This window comes from Sorex fumeus, unplaced genomic scaffold, assembly GCF_029834395.1.
Source record: "Sorex fumeus unplaced genomic scaffold, SorFum_2.1 ptg000130l, whole genome shotgun sequence".
Classification (NCBI taxonomy): Eukaryota; Metazoa; Chordata; class Mammalia; order Eulipotyphla; family Soricidae; genus Sorex; species Sorex fumeus.
The window spans coordinates 106,906-124,235 of NW_026606187.1; the positions used below are offsets into that span (position 1 = coordinate 106,906).

Below are 17,330 nucleotides of genomic sequence, written 5' to 3' on the forward strand. Positions count from 1 at the left end.
TCTGGGATGCTCCCTTGGACTTCCCCTGTGGGCTTTTCTGGAGCATCAGGGAAACCCCGTCAACTTCCTCCCCCAACAGAGAGACACTATCATTTGGAGAGGAAACACCAGAGAGGCTGCAGGGCCCCAGCCCTCATGCTGCTCTGCCTCACAGCGGCAAGGGGGATGTTCCCGCTATTGGAGGTGGAGAGAAAAGTTAGGACTGAGTCCTGTGTGCTTAGCAGAGGCAACTCCACCGAGTCCGCCGTTCTGCCTTAGTTTCTCCACTGTGCGGGGCCGAGCCATTCAAGCCTTGCTCCTTTGCCCACGGGGCCCTCAGCCTTGCATCTGAGCATGCCTGGGCCGCCGCTCGGCAGATGGTGCTCGCTCTATGTGGAAGTAGGCGGAGAGGCAGCTGAAAGTAGGCCGAGGGCTCTGACTGTGCTTCTCTGGGAGAAATCTTCACACCTCCTCTCCCCGACCTCCCACACCGCTGCCCACCATCTCTTACTCCCCGGGAGAACAGACACCCTCCCCCATCTCGCAAATTGCTGCCTTTACTCTCGGCCCTCGTTCCCACTGCGGAGGCTCCCGCTGACCCCACTCTTCTTGGGTTCCCCACCCCTGTCCTGGAGCACTTGTAGGCCAGTGTCCCTCTCATGCCGCCCTGGGTGCTAGTCACTGTGGGTGACACATTCTCCCCACCACCAGATAGACTACAGGCGAAGTCTCCTTCACCCTGGTCTCCCTCCACACTGCTATCCTCGGTTTCCATTCCTCTCCTCTGCGCTCTGCAAAGGCCCAGGCCTCTCAGCTGTGTCTCCACGCCCTACCTCCACGTGCTCCACAGCACTAATTGCGTCCCTTTTGCTAGACAGAGACAGGCTCTCCTCATCCTGTCCCTTTGTCCCAGGAACGGTTCCTCCTCCACGTCCCCCAGATCTGTCCAATAGCTGCTGCTGTCACACAGCCACTCACTTTGCTTGCCACCTGAGTGGCAGCTCTTGTGTCCTTGGCCTGTTCCACTTTGTCTGTCTCTTTGAGTTGGAGGGGCCACACCCGGTGATGCTCAGGGGTTACACCTGCCTCTGCACTCAGGAATCACTCCTGGTGGTGCTTAGGAGACCATATGGGATTCTTGGGATCAAATCCATGTCAGACTATGGAAGGCAAACACCCTCTCCACTGTCCAATGGCCCTGGCCCCACTTTCTTTATCTCTGACATCCTGGGTCCGGTTCTCTCACTCAGCTGCACTCTTGATCAGTCTCACAGCTTTGGAGCCTCAGGACCAGTGAATTCAAGGTCCTTATTTTCATTTCTTTTCTTACCCTGAGCTTTGGGATCATCATCATCATCATCATCATCATCATTATTATTATTATTATTATTGTTTGGGGGTCACACCCAGCAATGCTCAGGAGTTGCTCCTGGCGGTGCTGGAGGGCCATATGGAAATCCGGGGATTGAACCCAGGTCAGCCACATGCAGGAATAAACATAGGGGAAATGCTTTACCTGTTATTGCTCTGACCCCTCTCCCTTTCCTCTTTGCTGCTGCTGTATGACTCCCAGCTACCACACTCTTGGTTGTGGTACTCAGATACAAGGTTGCCGATAGTCAGATCCCTGTCCAGGTAGTCTCCCTTCTTCAGGGTGTGCTGGAAATCTGCCTCAGTGCTGGGAACCCCAAAGAGCAGAGCTGCTAAGACCATGCTTGGTGTCACTGGGGTTCAAACTCATGTCCTTAGGCTTGCAAGGCATATGCTTCTGTCATTGAACTGTCCTTGGGCCCTCTGGACTCATTTCTAATCCATGACTTCATGTCCCCACTTGGATCTCCAATACTCACTTTCCCCGGTGAAATGCAAGGGGAGGTACCATCTCTGCTCTCTTTTCCATTTCTGTGTTGGCCAGCGATATCCCAAACCCTCCCAGAGAGAAGATGGCATGAAGCAGATCCCGGGCTCAGATCACCCAGAGAGGCAGGCAATAGATACATGTTTGCCAAGATTTAGGGCAGGACTAGTTATCACAACAGTCTGTCCCAGTCATGGCTACCACACTTACCTACTGTTGGAAAATCCAGTGGAGTAACAAGGGAAGCTACTCTTTAAATCGTCTTCCTCTGGAGTGGAATGAGCAGATTGACCATTCATGTTATCTGATGAACAAAGTTGAGCTCTAGAAAGTGATGACTGTATGTATATCATATTTCATTTGGGCTAAGGGAGCTGATAGCCAGGATTTTTATTTTGGTTTATGTTTTTGTGCCATACCCAGCAGTGATGCGCCAGGAGTTTCTTTGGGCTCTGCACTCAGGAATTACTCATGGCGCTGCTTGGGGGACCATATGGGATACTGAGGACCGACCCAGGTTGACTGCATGCAGGGCAAGCATCCTATCCACTGTGCTATTGCTCCAGCCCCATGTGAGTCAAGATTTTTTTACCTTCTGGTTTAGGAGGCTGGAAGTTGGATGAAGGCACCAGCATGGCCAAGTCTGCTCCGAGCTAGCATCTTCTTGCCATGAAGGAAGGACCAAAAGAATGCAGAGGTATATCCTTCTGGTCCTTTGGTCCTTCGGGCACTAACGGCTTTGTCACTTTTTTTTTTTTGGCTCTTTGGGTCACACCCAGTGATGTTCAGGGGTTTCTCCTGGCTCTGCACTCAGAAATTACTCCTGGTGGTGCTCAGGGGACCATAAAAGATGCTGGGATTGAACCCGGGTCAGCGACATGCAAGGCAAATGCCCTCCCTGCTATACTATTGCTCCAACCCTAGGACTTTGTCACTCTTTTTTTTTTTTTAATATAATGTAGGAGTAGTGCTATTTACTCAGTCATTGATTAAGCTGATTGAGTTGGGCATGAACTCCACGAACTTTTTCACTCTTAAAACCCAACTCCAACACCTTCACACTGGGCATTAGGCTTCAGCACATGAATTCTTCAGCACATGAATTCTGCAAACCATAGCAACAATTAATGTGACTGCTTTATCTTTCTTGAACCAAACCTGTGTTTGGTTTGGTTCAAGAAACAAGTCCAGAGACAAGAAACAACTCCAGAGACAAGTCAGCCTTGATTTTCCACCCCTTCCACCAGGTCACAGGGCCAGTTTTGGTGCCGTTTCTCCTGGGCTCAGTGCACTGGACACGGGACAAGAAACATCAAAAGGCAGAGATTGAGCCTCGGTGCTGGTCCCCAAGGCCTCAGGTTCCTTCACCTTCAGTGGAAGAGGCTTAGTTTCCTGTCCAACACGCCCCCATCTTTATTACTTATTTATTGGAATTTCAGCCACACCTGCTGGTACTCAGGGCTACTCCTGGCTCTGTGCTCTGGAGCAGTCCTGCTTGTTCTCAGGGGCTTGAACCAGGGATGCAGCTGCCACAACTGTGTGCAAGGCAAAGGTCTCACTCACCCTTACATGCCCTTCCCTCTGCTTTTTATTTTTTATTTTAAAAAATGTGCACCTTGGGGCTGGAGCGATAGCACAGCAGGTAGGGCGTTTGCCTTGCATGCAGCCAACATGGCCAACACAGGTTCGATTCCCAGCATCCCATATGGTCCCCCGAGCACCACCAGGAGCAATTCCTGAGTGCATGAGCCAGGAGTAACCCCTGAGCATCGCCAAGTGTGACCCAAAAAGCAAAAAAAAAAAATGTGCACCTTGGAGCTGGAGCAATAGCACAGCGGGTAGGGCATTTGCCTTGCACGCGGCTGACCCGGGTTCGATTCCCAGCATCCCATATGATCCCCTGAGCACCGCCAGGGGTGATTCCTGAGTGCAGAGCCAGAAGTAACCCCTGTGCATCGCCAGGTGTACCTTAACCCAAAAAGAAAAAAAATCCACCTTTGGGTCAGAAAAGTGGGTAGGGCACTTGACTTGCATTTGGCCAACCCAGGTTCCATCCCTGACACCACATATGGTCACCCAAGCCCCCGGGAGTGATCTTGAGCAACGAGCTGGGGGAATAAGCCCTGAGCATTACTGGGTTGACCCAACCCTCCACACACACACACACACACACACACACACAAAAAAAAGACCCGAAAAGTTCACCTTTCCTTCCCGGTTTCTGTGGCTGTGATAACCAGGGGTGACACCCTTGGACATGTCGGTGTTCTCCAGGGGTCACTTACTGGTGGACTGTAGGGCCAGTGTGGAGAACAAGTGCCAACCTGGAGGTGGGGCTCTGCACCAGCCACCCCAGGCACCTCTCGCACCCTTTTAGATCCCCCGTGGCTGAGACTGCAGACATTAGAGACTTCTGTTGTCAGTGGAGCCAAGAAAACAAGGACTTGGTCAGGGCTACTGGCTTGGGGAAGTGCTCAGAGGTCTCTGGCTAGGGGAGGGAGGTGATGGGTTGGGGCGAGAACAGAGGCCAGAATGAAAGTCAGGATTCAGGCCGGGAGTGTCAGGCGTGAAGAAGGCCAGAGAGCCTCGGGACAGCGGCTGGGGGACACTGCATCCTTCTTCTGCCTGAGGAGACCGTAGCTCAGACAAATGATGGCAGCTCAGCTTTGAACTACCATTTGCCTCCAGTGCGAGCCAGTCCCTGTGACTTTCCTGCACTCAGCGATGTGGTGTCCAGGATTCAGAAGCACGAAGGTGATCCAGGTGTCTTAGCCCGTTGTTCACGGAGGCAGGACCTGAACAAAGAATAGAACTTCATGCTGCCCTTGAGCAGCTGCTGTGGCTGCTGTATGCCCTTGGCCTCAGGGCTCTGGAGAATCCCCACGAGAGGATTGTTTTACAGCTCAGCCCACATGCGTGTCACTGTGAGTTGAGGCAAGGCACACCCAAACTAAGGGTCTTAGCAGAACAGCGTGAGTGAAACAAAATTTACAGTATGGGGGCGGGGGTGGCGGGGGATGGTTATCTGCATAGATGGGCTTTTGGCGTCCTGAGCAATGACCAGCAGAGATGACCAGCAGAGCAGAGTTTGAGGCGGTAGGAGACTCTATGAGCCCAGGTCAGTGCACGAGATCTCATTTACCATGTGAATTTTTTTTTCTTTTTGGGTCACACCTGGTGATGCACAGGGGTTACTCCTGGCTCTGCACTCAAGAACTACTCCTGGAGGTGCTCAGGGGACCCTATGGGATGTTGGGAATCGAACCTGGGCCAGCCACGTGCAAGGCAAACACGCTACCCACTGTGCTATCACTCCAGCCTCACCATGTGAATATTTTATCTATCATTTTGAGATTTCTCCACTGACTCCCTGAGGCTCCCAGGATGTTTTAATGCCTAACTGGGCTCTCATCTCTCCCAGTACTCCCTGTTCCAGCTACATTGATCTGTTTCTATTTCCATTCCCAAAACCACCAAAGCTGCTCTCCGGCATCCCAGTTTCCTCTCTGAGCACCAATCAGCTCTTCTGCTCACCCCTACTCCTCCCAACCTTCGACTCAGGATACCCTCCCCATCGCCAAAACAAAGTGCTGTAGCACGCCCTGTTCCCAGCCCCACCAGCATTACACCCTCACTGCATTACACCAACCCCCTCCCAGGGTTCGCAAGGAATGACCAGAACCTCTGAACGCCTTCCACAGTGAGGCCCAAAACATCTCTGTTCACCTTCGGCTCTCCAGGACACTGACGCCTCTTGATTATGTTCTGAGGAAGAGAAAAGGGGAAACATCTGCAAAGTCCGGCTCAGGGACAGCACCAAGAGAGTTTCAAAAAGAAAACCCGTGGCAGACAGCTGAGAAAGCTCAGATGGTAGCTTCAGGGAACAGAGCCCTAGAATAGTGCCTAATACATAGATGTGTCTGGTGCCCCAAAATATCTGAGAATAGTCATTCGGAATGTCACTAGGGAGATTCAGCCTGCTGGAGTTAATTAAATCTGCAGAACGAGCTCATCCCTAGAGATGGACTCTGAAGTTTCTGGTACAGGGGCCAAGAAGCTGAAAATTTTCTTACATCCAGCAGTGCTTAAGGGACACGACAGCAGCTCCTGCATGCTCCTTTTATCTCCCTGCCATGGGGCTGGATAGTACAATGGGTAGGGCACTATCTGGCTTTGGTCCCCAGCATCCTCTATGGCTCCCAGAGCACTGCCTGGAGTGATCCCTGAGTACAGTGTCAGGAGTAAGCCCCTGGTAAGTATCACTGGGTGCGCCCCCGCCCCCAACACTCCTCAAAAACCCAAAAGTTATCTCCCTGCCCCCAGAGCCAAAGTTGCTCTTTTGGTCACACCTTAAGGTGGCCAGGGGACCATATGTGGTGTTGGGGACTGTACCAGCTTCAACCACATGCAAGGCAATAACTATCACTGTACTATCTCTCCAGCCCCCTAAAGTTGAGTTTTTCTGGAGGTGTTCAGGGCTTACTCCCGGCTCTGCACTCAGGGATCACTTCTGAAGGGCATGGGGGGACCATATGGGGTGCCAGGGATGGAACCCGGGTCAGCACTGTTCAAGCTAAGTGCCCTGCCCACTGTACTATCACTCTGCCCACATGCACCCCACCCCAAGCTGAGTATTTAAGAAACTGTAGCACTGTTAACACTGTCCTCCTGCTGTTCATCAATTTGCTCCAGCGGGCCCAGTAACGTCTCCATTGTGAGACTTGTTACTGTGTTTGACAAACAGAATATATCACAGGTAGCTTGCCAGGCTTTCCGAGAGGGGCAGAGGATCGAACCCGGGTCGGCCGGGAGCAAGGCAAATGCCCTACCGCTGTGCTATCACTCCAACCCATTTAAGAAACATCCTTTAAAAATACTTTAAAGAGATTAAGGACTACACAAGAAGCCAACTGATCTATTTGTGAATATTTATTAAGCAGCTACTGTAGGCTCGGTTAAGATCACTCTTCATTGTAGGGATAGACAAGGAACAAGTCTGTGCCCTCGTGGAAATTACATTCTGATGGGGGCAGAAACATCAGATATACAAATAAACGTAGACAGCCAGTGTGGATTTCGTGTAGAAAAGAAAGCAGGCAAGAGGATGTGACATGAGTTTGGTGGCAGAGAGGTCCTCTCTGAAGTCACTGTGGAATGTCAGAAGGAGCCTACAGTACACTAGGGGGAAGCATCTCAAAAGATCTTCCTATTTCCCTTCCACATACATCCTGGTCCAAGGGCTCTCAAAGGAAACCACACCCAGGAAAGTGAGGCTCCCACCTTTATTACGCGGCTTTCAGAGCTAGATGGACAAGACCGCAGTGCAGGAAGGAGCTAGAGGCCCCTCTCCTAGGTGTGGCACCTGCGGCTTCCTCTGTGCAGGGGCAGAGGCTGGCTCTCTGCTTTTGGGGATACATAGCCTCTCCCCTATCTCCCTCACTCAAGTATCCCTGGCTTGACCCAAGCCAGACCCCAGGGCTGAGAGCCCGGCCACCAGCGGAGGCAGCTGGGTGTAACAATGTCCAGCCCTGATTGGCATCCTGGCACCCAAGAGCACTGTCCGCGAGCATCCCTCTGGTTTGAGGTCCAGGTCCATACACATCACAGGGGTGGGAGAGCAAAGTGGCCCTTCTAGCAGATCAGACCACACATTAGGAAGATGGGGGCCTGGAACCTTCTAGAAGGGAAGGTGAGCCGCGTGGCACAGTTCGACTCCCAGGGCAGGTGGCAGCCAGGGGCATGAGGCTCGGGGTCACTTCTTCCGGGAGCGGTCTGCCGCGTCCAGGGCAGCCATGTTGCGAGCAGCTGTGACCAGGTGGACAACACTGATGAGGGACTTGAGCAAGGCGATGGGGGCGGTGATCCAGAGGCCCAACCGGAAAAGGCCCACCGAGCCCACTGTGGGTTAGAGAGCAGGGGACACCAGGAAAATGAGACACAGGCAAGGGAAGGGGCCTGGGGGTCACCGGCCAGAACCCTTCCCTCCCCCCCCGCCGGGCCCACCTCCTACCTAAAGGGCCCTCGGAGAAGTTGAACAGGTAGAGGAGGCAGTAGAAGAGCTCATTGCCGGCACACAGGGTGAACAGAGCGGGCTGCGGGAAGAGCCAAACAATGCTGCGTTGGGGTCCCCTGCCCCCCTCCACCACCCAGAGCCCCTGGGAGGAGATGGAGCAGGAGGCACCGTACTGACAAGGTAGGGGGCGAGGGTGGAGCAAAGAGCAACAGTACCACGTGACTTATCTCTAGCAGGTGCCTTCAGAGGCTGCCTTTGCTCCCAGAATGAAGTCCACGCTCCGTGGCATGGCTAAACCTTTTGAGAGCCGACCTGCAGCTCCAGGCCCTGCCCATCACCCTTCGAGGGCGGGCTGGCCCTTCCTCCCCGGTGGGGTCAGGGAACGCTCACCCTGGAGGTGTAGTAGATGCGGAGCACGGGGTTTCCAGACAGGTCGATCATCTTGTGACTCTCACTGCCACGGACCACAGAACTGGGGAGAACGAAGAGGGAAGCCATGAGAGGCCATGACCACTTGCACCCATCAGCTCTTCCTGCCACCCTCCAGGGGGCTCCTGGGATGGCCTCTGCAGTGCCCAGGAGGAACGGGGGCTCAGTCAGGGTCACAAAAGCCACACAGCTACCTAGCTGGGGGCAAAGGCAGGGTTCAAAACCTACATTCAAAATTCCATATCCTTTGCCAAGGGCTGGTGTGATAGCACAGCGGATAGGGAGTTTGCCTTGCACGTGGCCAACCCGGGTTCGATTTCTCTGTCCCTCTTGGAGATCCCGGCAAGCTACCGAGAGTATCCCGCCCACACGACAGAGCCTGGCAATCTCCCCATAACATATTCGATATGCCAAAACAGTAACAAGTCTCACAATGGAGATGTTACTGGTGCCCTCTCGAGCAAATCGTTTTTTTCTTTTTTTTTTTCTTTTTGGGTCACAGGGTGGCGATGCACAGGTTATTCCTGGCTCTGCACTCAGGAGTTACTCCTGGTGGTGCTCAGGGGACCATATGGGATGCTGGGAATCGAACCCAGGTCGGCCGTGTGCAAGGCAAACACCCTACCCGCTGTACTATCTCTCCAGCCCCTCAAGCAAATCGTTTGCTACAGTGCTTGCTAAGAACTGTTGTTACCTATCTGGAATCATCCACGACCTAGTCTGAAGGCTTTAGGGAACACTTAGTCCAACTGTCAACTGGCTGTCGAGATCAGCCCAGGGTCCTTCAACAAAGAGCCCGAGAAGCCAGAAGCCATCCCAGATCTCCCATGGTACCCCCACCCGGCTTCTTCCCAGCGACCCAAGCCCTGGAGGCTGCAGACCTGTGGAGGTGCAGCCAATGACTAGCCACGTCTAAGCTCATGCTGAGCTGGAAGAGAAGGGTGGCACGGGGGTACAGCAGGGCGAGGTTGACCAGCAGACACATGGTGGAGCAGCGGTCGGTCAGCATGTCCAGCATGGCTCCAAACCGGGTCCCTGGAAAATGGGGGCTGTTAAGTTGGAGGGGACAGGACGACAGGGGTGACACTGGCCAGACTGCTTGGCCCCCACTGTTTACAAAATATTGAAGGGTCACCAGGACACACCACAAGGTGCCATGCTAATGCACAAGTGAGAAAATGATCTGGCCAATTCCTCCATCCCAGATCTACTCCAGCAGGTCAAGTCAAGAGAACTGGAAACCAAAGGTGGGAGGAAGTTTCCCAGGTAGGACTACAAAACATGAAAAAAATTACCAACACCGGAAACCACCCCACCCTTCCTGTCCACCCTCTCTAAATACGCTTTCAATATCCTGACTGGTGCATAGAGCAGAAGGCCAGACGGCACATGTCGGCACATGTTGAATGGATTTTTACTCTTCTATCACAGCCACAGCGCAGCCCAATCTTGCTCTAATCCCCTTCACCCCTACTTGGTTCTCAAAGGCCATTTAAAACCCTCTGCTACCAAACCAGGTCACACGGTGCTGCTCCCTAAAGGTGTACCCGCCCACCCTGGGCAGGAAAAAAAAAAGGGGGGGGGGGCTGGTTGGGAGGAAGTGTCCGTCACCTTGATTAAGGGCTCGAGCTGCGTGTCCATCGAAAGCGTCCAGAAGTCCGCTGAGCAGGTAGAAGGAGGAGGCCGTGAGAGGGCAGCAGGGCATGAAGTAGAAAGAAATGAGGGCGAAGACGATCCGGGCGTAACCTTGGAACGCGGCCGGGGGGAGACAGACAAGGATGGATCAGGGAGCCTGTCCAAGACCCCTTGCCCCGCCACCCCCTCCGCGATCGGCCCCAGCCCGGGCAGCACTCACCGATGAGGTTAGGCACAAACAGGAAGATATTTTCCTCCGGCATCGCTGCGGCCCCCTTGGCACCCAGGGCCGGAGCAGATGATGCCAGCGCTGTCCTCACCCTCCGGCCTCGCGCATCGGCCGCACCAACTGCGAACAGGCCCCCGCTGCTCCGGCCCGGTCCAAGGTGTTAAAGCCCGCACGCAGCCAGCCGGAGCAAAGGCCGACCCAGATGGGCGCGGGGCACAGGTCGGGGCGCGCACACCCCACCCTCCTTGGGGCAGAACCTTGTCTCTGCCAGCCCCGCAGGTGCGCCCGCCTCCAGCTGCGGCTCCTGCTGCTCCAGCTGTGCTCAGCTTCGGGGAATCCTGTCCTCTGCGCTCGCCCTTGCAAAATTGGAAGAAGGGAAAGAGGCTGAAACAACGGCGGCGGCCCCTTTAAGACCTGCCGGCTTCCTTTTCCTTTTTCCTCTCTCCGCGCCGGCCTTTGGGTTCCTACAAGTGCACGAGGATCCTCGACACCGAGCGGAGGAAGTGAAAAGAAGAGGGCAAAAGAGAAGGGGGGCTGAGTCGGTATCTCTAATTTCCTTTCTGCGGGGACTGTAACCTCTCGGACACCGAGATAAAGGAGAAGGTTCCGTCCACGCCGAGTCCGCGCCCCCCTGCAGCACTAGGCAGTTGGTACAATCCACATCCTCCCGCCCCGCCCCGCCCCGCCCCGCCCTCGCGCGGCCGCCGCGCCTCTCGCTGGCTCCAGCTGCGTGGGACGGGCTAGAGGGGCTGCAGCGCGGCCTCGGGCGGGGCTGCCTCGCGCGCGCCCCTAGTGGCCGGCCGGAGGATTGGGTCAGCGCCCGGTTGCTTCCGCCCCGTTACAACCTGGAAGCAGGTGGTTGCTTCCGCCCCGTTACAACCTGAAAGCAGGTGGATGAGAGGCCGGAGGAGCAAATGAGGCATGCTGAGGAAACGCTCCCTCTACGCCCGCCCCCCCCCCCCCCCCCCCCCGCCACCGCCCTTGGTTCTAGAACCGCTAGTCTCCTGGCAACCCCGCAGCTGCGGAAGCTCCCAGCACAGGAGAGTACCCCTCCTTCCGTCCTCCCTCCCCTACTCCATTCCCTCCCCCAGCCCATCTTAGGGGTTTCTGAGGCCGCCCGGGCCCCTTTCCTGCCAAGTAGCCAGCAGTCCAACCTGTCGTCCAGGTCAGCCGTCTACCTGCGCTGGGGAGGGCCTTGCGGGTGGAAGCATCGCTCAAGTCCCCTCCCTCCCCGTGGAACATCTGACTCCCCGACAGACTGAGATCATGGGATAGTTCTTCCAAAGGCCTTGCTCCCATCTGGGTTCAGGGAAGGGGGTGTGGATTTGGGAGAACCCTACATCTGTTTCTTAGTTGAACTCTTGCTCCACTTGTACCCAGGCGATGTCCAGTTCTGTCAATAACATGGAAGAAATGAGCAGGAAATTAAATTTCACCACAGCCTCTGTGACTCCGGTGAGCACTGCGGAGGAGTTCTAGAGATGTTTCCCAAGGAAGTGGGGAGGATGACCAGATTGGGGATACCATGTCCTACAACTCAACCCTGAATCCACAGCCTTCATTCCTGGGTCTGAGGCTCTGGAAGATTCCTGGCCCCGCTTCCCCCACTCCCCCACTCCCCCCTCCTGTGCGCTGGGGGTCTTCCAGCCCAAATCTCAAGACTCTGCCCACCAGCACAGGCTCAAGTCACTGCCTTGAGCTGTGCGTGCAGGCCACGATGGAGCTACCAAGGCGAGCCCCTTGGATTTTTCCTTTTGCAGAAGGTGTCTCTATCCCGTTCTGAAGAGTACCTGACCCGGATCAGCACAGAACTCACCAATGAGGCCTTGTTTATGGCTGGATGCAACGTGAGCCCTGAGCCTACCAACAAAAAACAAACACAGGACCAAGGGACCCAGATACCTAGACAAGGTGCCCCCCACCTCTTGTCTGGAGAAGTTCTCCTATCCCAGCTTCCTTCTTCCTGCCCACCAATTTGGACTCTCTAGGAATCTGCCCATTTCCTGCCCCCCCCCAAGCCCAGTATCCACTCCTGTGACCATGAATGCCCTCAGACCCTTGACCCCTAGCCACAAGGAAACTCAATTTTCTCCTTCCAGCATTCTTCACCAATACCCGAGGCACTGACACCCGGTGAGTGAGGCACCTGGCAACCTGCCACCTCTGTTCTGGGTGGAAAATGAGTGAGAGGAGTGAGAGTGAGGTTTGAACAACCCCTCGGCATGAAGGGGTAGTGGGTTAAATCCAACATCCTATTTCTTGAATTCAGAGCTCTTAACCCTCTTCTTTCATGTCTGTCATCTCTAGCAGCGACAGAAACCGCACCCGCTCCATGGCACACCTCCTGCCGTTCCCTCGAGACAAGGTATGCCTAGGAGGGGTCATGGCCACTAACAGAGTTTGCATGACATGCCAGTCTTAAAATGGGGACACACAAGTGTCTATTCCCTGGAAGAGGTCATTATCTAGAGGGGACCATTCAAATATGTGCTGCAAAGTCTTGGTGGAGTGATGGGGCCGGAGTGGTGGTATAGCAGGTCGGGTATTTCCCTTGTGCGTGACTCAACCCCTGGCACCACACTGAGCCTGCCAGGAGTGATCCCTGAGTGCAGAGCCAGGAGTAAACCCAGAGCACTGCCAGGTGTGCCCCCAAACAAAAACAAAATGTTATGGATGTTTTCGGTAGCCATCCAAGACTTTCAAGTCAGGGAAGTTGAATTTTATTTATTTGTTGTGGGCATGCTGCAGTATTTGGGGGACCATGTATGCCAGGGGTCAACCCCAGGGCTCCTGCATATAAAACATGAGGACCTATCCATTGAGCCATCCAAGATTGAAATTTTAGATCAGTTACTCTGGTGGTCAGTGCAGGTGGTCAAACCAAAGAGGGAGGGAGGCCAGGTAGGGATGATTCTAGGAGACTCAGCTAGAGATGATCAGGTCCGAAAGCATAGTGGTAGGGATGAAAAGGGAGGATAGGAGAAATATATGAGAAATATCAACTAGGAAGATTGAATTTGGCATATGATCAGAGTTAGTAAGGGAAGAAAGGATGGAGTCAGAGGGCTCTCAGGTTTTGTACTATGATAACATAAGTCTTGCTCAGAACTCTACAATAAGTTCCCACTTCAGAGTATAAGCCTTTCTTTTGTTTGGTTTTGGGGGCCATACCCAGTGATGCTAAGTGGTTACTCCTGGCTATGAACTCAGGAATTACTCCTGGCAGAGCTCACGGGACCGTATGGGATGCCAGGGATTGAACTCTGGTTGGGTCACATACAACGCAAGCGCCCTCTCTGCTGCACTAGCACTCTGGGCCCAGAGTGAAAGCCTTTCAGTGCCCTCTTCAGGCCTTAAGTGGCCTCTCTTCTCCACCCCATTATCTTTCCAACCTCATTACCTGGAATTGCTCTTCCTGTTTCCCCCAGTCTCTGCCATGCCAACCGCCTCCTTTTTCCTGGAACAGGACAAGCATCGGGTTTAAGATGCTCGTGCAAGGGTGATAGAGAGAGCGGGGAGCAGAGGGATGGCTCATGGTTAACAGTGCCTGCCTTGTAAGCAGAAGGTTGTGAGTTCAGTTCCTGATGCTGCCACACCCAGAGCCTGATCCTGGAGGTCAGCTGTATGGGCACAGAAGCTCTGTGGTCTGCAATCCCTGATGCTGCGTGTGATTTCCAGCTTCCCAGCCCCCTCCCACCCCCAGCCAGTGTGTGGGGATGCCCATGAAAAGGGATCACGTAAAAAGATCACGTAAAAAGATCACGAGCTCCGCCGTCAGGAGTGGGAGCCTTGCAAGCTTCACAACTGGGCATGTGCACACCACGACCTGAGTGTGAGCCTTTCACAAGATGGGAACAGGGAGGAGGGGAGAGAGGTGGAGAGAGAGCACAGGGGTAAAGCGCTTGCCCTCAACCCGCAGCATCTCGAACCCCACCAGGAGTGATCCCTGAATGCAGAGCCAAGAGTAAGCCCTGGCCTTGGGGAGAGTAATTTTTCTGGCTGGGGCTGCTCCTTTAAGTGGTGATGACCAACATTAGAAAGACAGCACAGGGCTGGAGCGATAGCACAGTGGGTAGGGCGTTTGCCTTGCACGCAGCCAACATGGCCGATAGAGGTTAGATTCCCAGCATCCCATATGGTCCCCTGAGCACTGCCAGGAGTGATTCCTGAGTGCATGAGCCAGGAGTAACCCCTGAGCATCGCCGGGTGTGACCCAAAAAGCAAAAAAAAAAAAAAAAAAAAAAAAAAAAAAAAAAGAAAAGAAAGACAGCACAGCTGAGAACAAGCCAGAACTCTTGTCCCCAAGGCACTGACGAATTTCTAGTGCCTTTGGACCTTTGGTCTCTCCCTGTTAGGCTGGTGTTGTTGGAAGCAGCTCAGATGACAACAGAAACCCTGGGCTTTGCTAGCTAACCTGCTGTTAACCCAATAGCTGAGTGCAAGTGGCTTCCCTTTCAGACAGGGCTTGGATAAGAGTTCCTGTGTGTCCCCCTCCTGCCCACGGAGGAAGAATGGTACATGACAGAGGCCTTCACCCGGCGCTCATGCCTAAGCCTTTCCCTCATCCACCTGCCAGTCTCACAGGATCCTGAGACTTTTTCTCATCCTTAAGAAAGAATACACAGAGATAGAAGAGAGGATAAGACACTTGCCTTCTATGCAGCCAGCCTGGGTTCAATTTCTAGCACTGCATGTGATCACCTGAGCAGCACCAGGAGTGAGTCCTGAGGAGATCACTCAGGAGAGCCAGGAGTAAGCCCTGAGCACAGCTGGGATGGCCCAAAAATGAATTAAGGAAGAGATAAAGAAAATTGGGACCAGAGAGAGAGTACAGCGGGTAAGGCACTTGCCTTATTTACAGCCGACCTGGGTTTTAATCCCCAGCATCCCTTATGGTCGCCCAAGCCTGCCAGCAGTGATCTCTTTTTTTTTTTTTTAATTTTTATTAGTGAAACACCATGAGGTACAGTTGTAGACTTACAAATTTTTGTGCTTGGGTCAGGAGTGATCTCTGAATCTCAAGTCAGGAGTAATTCCTGAACACCACTAGGTGTGGTTGAGGAAAGAAGGGAGGGAGGGAAGAAGGAAGGAAGGGAAGGAGGGAGGAAGGGAAGGAAGGAAGGAAGGAAGGAAGGAAGGAAGGAAGGAAGGAAGGAAGGAAGGAAGGAAAGACTTAGAAACCTATGGGTCTTTGAATAACCCACATCTGGAATTATAAGGTGGTTGAAAATGTTAGGGGTATTGGTGGGTGAGTGGGGAAGAGTAGGTACATGGGAAAATGGATAGATTCACTGAACAGTTTTTAGTGCTTCTATGTGCCAGCTCTGTTTTAGGGACTGGAGAGTAGAAGTGAGCAAAATCAGAGTCCTTTCTTGTGGGATGAGGGTGAGTGATCAGAGGAAAGAGAGATGGGAGGGCTGATGGATGAATGAGAGATAAACAAATGATGAAGGGGTGGATGGGTGGAGACTGAGAGGTAGAAGCATGGGTGGATAGCTGCATTAGGGGAGTAGGTGGATGAATGGCTAAGTGGGAGAACGGCAGCTGGATGAAGTGATGGGAGGCGACCAGGGCTTGAATGGCTATCTGGGGACTTGGTGCTAAGGATCCAAACACTTTGCTCTTTTTCAGGGAGCTCTGCCTAGCAACTTGACATCTGGAGGTTGAGCCCTGACTTTCCGTGGTGCTGCTCTCAGCCTGTCCTTCCCTCCCCTGTCCTGTCCCCCTCAATCATGCCTCAAAGCCTCTTTGATGACTCTTTTAAACCCTTTGGTGTTCAACATGGGGCGGTTTCTGGTCATGAGCCGCAGAACCCCAGAGGCCACCGAAGTACTTTGGAACATCATAGACCCCCGTTGGCAAGGACACCATCGCACAGCCAATGTTTTAATAAAGAGGCAGATCACACCACCCACCCCAGCCCCCATGCCAACAACAGTCCTCTGATGTGCTTTCTCTGGAGTGGAGGCGTGGGAGAAGGCCCCCCCTTCGTGGCAGACTTTAGAGCATATTGGAAGAGCGTTCGTTCAGGCGGTTACCTAGCAACCATTATCAATTTATTGGCACCAGGAAAACTTCTGACTCCAAATCCAATCTTCTAGCCAAACTTGCACTCCTAAAGCTGTAGGTCCTCAGTTCTAGACCACAGCCACCCGTGCCTCTGAAGGCTGCTGCTTCCTCAGTGCTCAGACTCCCCAGTTGTGCCCCTGGGAACACATCAGGGCCACCACAAGCGTGCAATAGGATTTGTGCCATTTGCTTTGAAATCCCAGCCTGGGATGACTGGGAAGTCAGTTCTGAGGAAGTCAGTTCACATCTTGAGACTTAGTTTCCTTAGCAGATGAAGTGGAATAATTGTCTCCATCTCTCAGGGTACTTGTGAAGCTTAAATACATAATTCAGGCCAGAGAGCTGACTCCAAGGGCTAAAGCACATACTCTGCATGCAAGAGGCCCAGGCCCAATTCCTGGTCCCACACGGCCCCATGAGCGTTACCAGGAGCTATCCTTGAGCAACTTGCTGGGGGTAATTCCTAAGATCCCAATCCCCCCTCCCCCCAAACAAATTAAAAACCAGCACATAATTTATACAAAGAGTTTAGCACAAAGCTGGGCACAGAGAACTGGCTCCCAAGTTAGATTGTTATTGAAAGATCAGGTTGTTTTATATTCTCCTAAAACTCAACCCTTTTTGAGTATTTTGGGGTCCTTTCAAGTGTCCACAAATGAATGTTTTTGAGATTTTAATTAGATAAAATTCAATTTGGAGACCTTTGAGACAAACAGGCAAAGATTTCTTACGTTATTCCAAACTAGGTAAAGTAGACAAAGGACACCCACAGGATATAAAACATGCTCAGTTTTTAGGCTGCAAATCTGAGCAGTGCTCGTTAGACACAGAACAGCAAAAATGCTTAAATGGTTGAAGGATAGGGGGAAAACAGAACGCTACACTTGGAAGGATATAAAAATTCCCCACTGGGGGTTGACTTTTAGGTAAACCCTTCAGGAAACAAATCCAGAGCCGTTTGCCTCCTGCAGACAGTGGGAGATTCCTGCCAGGCAGGCAGAGACATGCACCCCAGGGAGAGACAGGGGACCCTGGGAGACAGGAGAGCTTGTCCCAGGGATTGGGAGTCAGGATTCTGGCCCCAGCCAATCCCCTTTGCCCAGTCCTGGGTTTTTTGC

The 17,330-nt window shown here is 53.2% G+C and overlaps 2 protein-coding genes across 3 annotated transcripts; one reads left to right on the forward strand and one right to left on the reverse strand.

Annotated features, from left to right (window-relative positions):
• Positions 1-6,751: 6,751 nt before the first annotated feature.
• CDIPT (CDP-diacylglycerol--inositol 3-phosphatidyltransferase) lies at positions 6,752-10,787 on the reverse strand. 2 transcript variants are annotated; one of them, XM_056138778.1, is made up of 6 exons: positions 10,135-10,787; positions 9,891-9,940; positions 9,161-9,314; positions 8,241-8,322; positions 7,848-7,929; positions 6,752-7,735 (listed from the first exon to the last, which is right to left on the reverse strand). In XM_056138778.1, exons 3-6 carry the CDS (start codon positions 9,295-9,297, stop codon positions 7,590-7,592), a joined length of 447 nt encoding a protein of 148 aa, XP_055994753.1. In that variant the 5' UTR covers positions 9,298-9,314; positions 9,891-9,940; positions 10,135-10,787; the 3' UTR covers positions 6,752-7,589. The 2 variants fall into 2 exon arrangements, with proteins under 2 accessions (XP_055994753.1, XP_055994751.1); XM_056138776.1 differs by having other exon boundaries at positions 9,891-10,025; positions 10,135-10,782.
• A 643-nt stretch (positions 10,788-11,430) lies between these two features.
• On the forward strand, positions 11,431-16,281 carry LOC130046007 (putative protein T-ENOL). The gene is made up of 5 exons (XM_056138926.1): positions 11,431-11,598; positions 11,904-12,054; positions 12,243-12,276; positions 12,451-12,508; positions 15,775-16,281. The coding sequence occupies exons 1-5, from the start codon at positions 11,527-11,529 to the stop codon at positions 15,808-15,810; spliced, it is 351 nt and encodes a 116-aa protein (XP_055994901.1). The 5' UTR covers positions 11,431-11,526; the 3' UTR covers positions 15,811-16,281.
• Positions 16,282-17,330: the final 1,049 nt, after the last annotated feature.

Bases quoted from the DNA above. Each gene is read 5' to 3' on its own strand.
- CDIPT (XM_056138776.1), bottom strand. From the start codon at position 10,177: ATGCCGGAGGAAAATATCTTCCTGTTTGTGCCTAACCTCATCG. The intron at 8,323-9,160 runs GTCTGCAGCCTC...CGTTCTCCCCAG, and splicing joins CATTGGCTGCACCTCCACAG to TTCTGTGGTCCGTGGCAGTG. The intron at 7,736-7,847 runs GTAGGAGGTGGG...TCTAACCCACAG, and splicing joins CTTCTCCGAGGGCCCTTTAG to TGGGCTCGGTGGGCCTTTTC.
- LOC130046007 (XM_056138926.1), top strand. From the start codon at position 11,527: ATGTCCAGTTCTGTCAATAACATGGAAGAAATGAGCAGGAAATTAAAT. The intron at 11,599-11,903 runs GTGAGCACTGCG...TTCCTTTTGCAG, and splicing joins CCACAGCCTCTGTGACTCCG to AAGGTGTCTCTATCCCGTTC. The intron at 12,509-15,774 runs GTATGCCTAGGA...GCTCTTTTTCAG, and splicing joins TGCCGTTCCCTCGAGACAAG to GGAGCTCTGCCTAGCAACTT.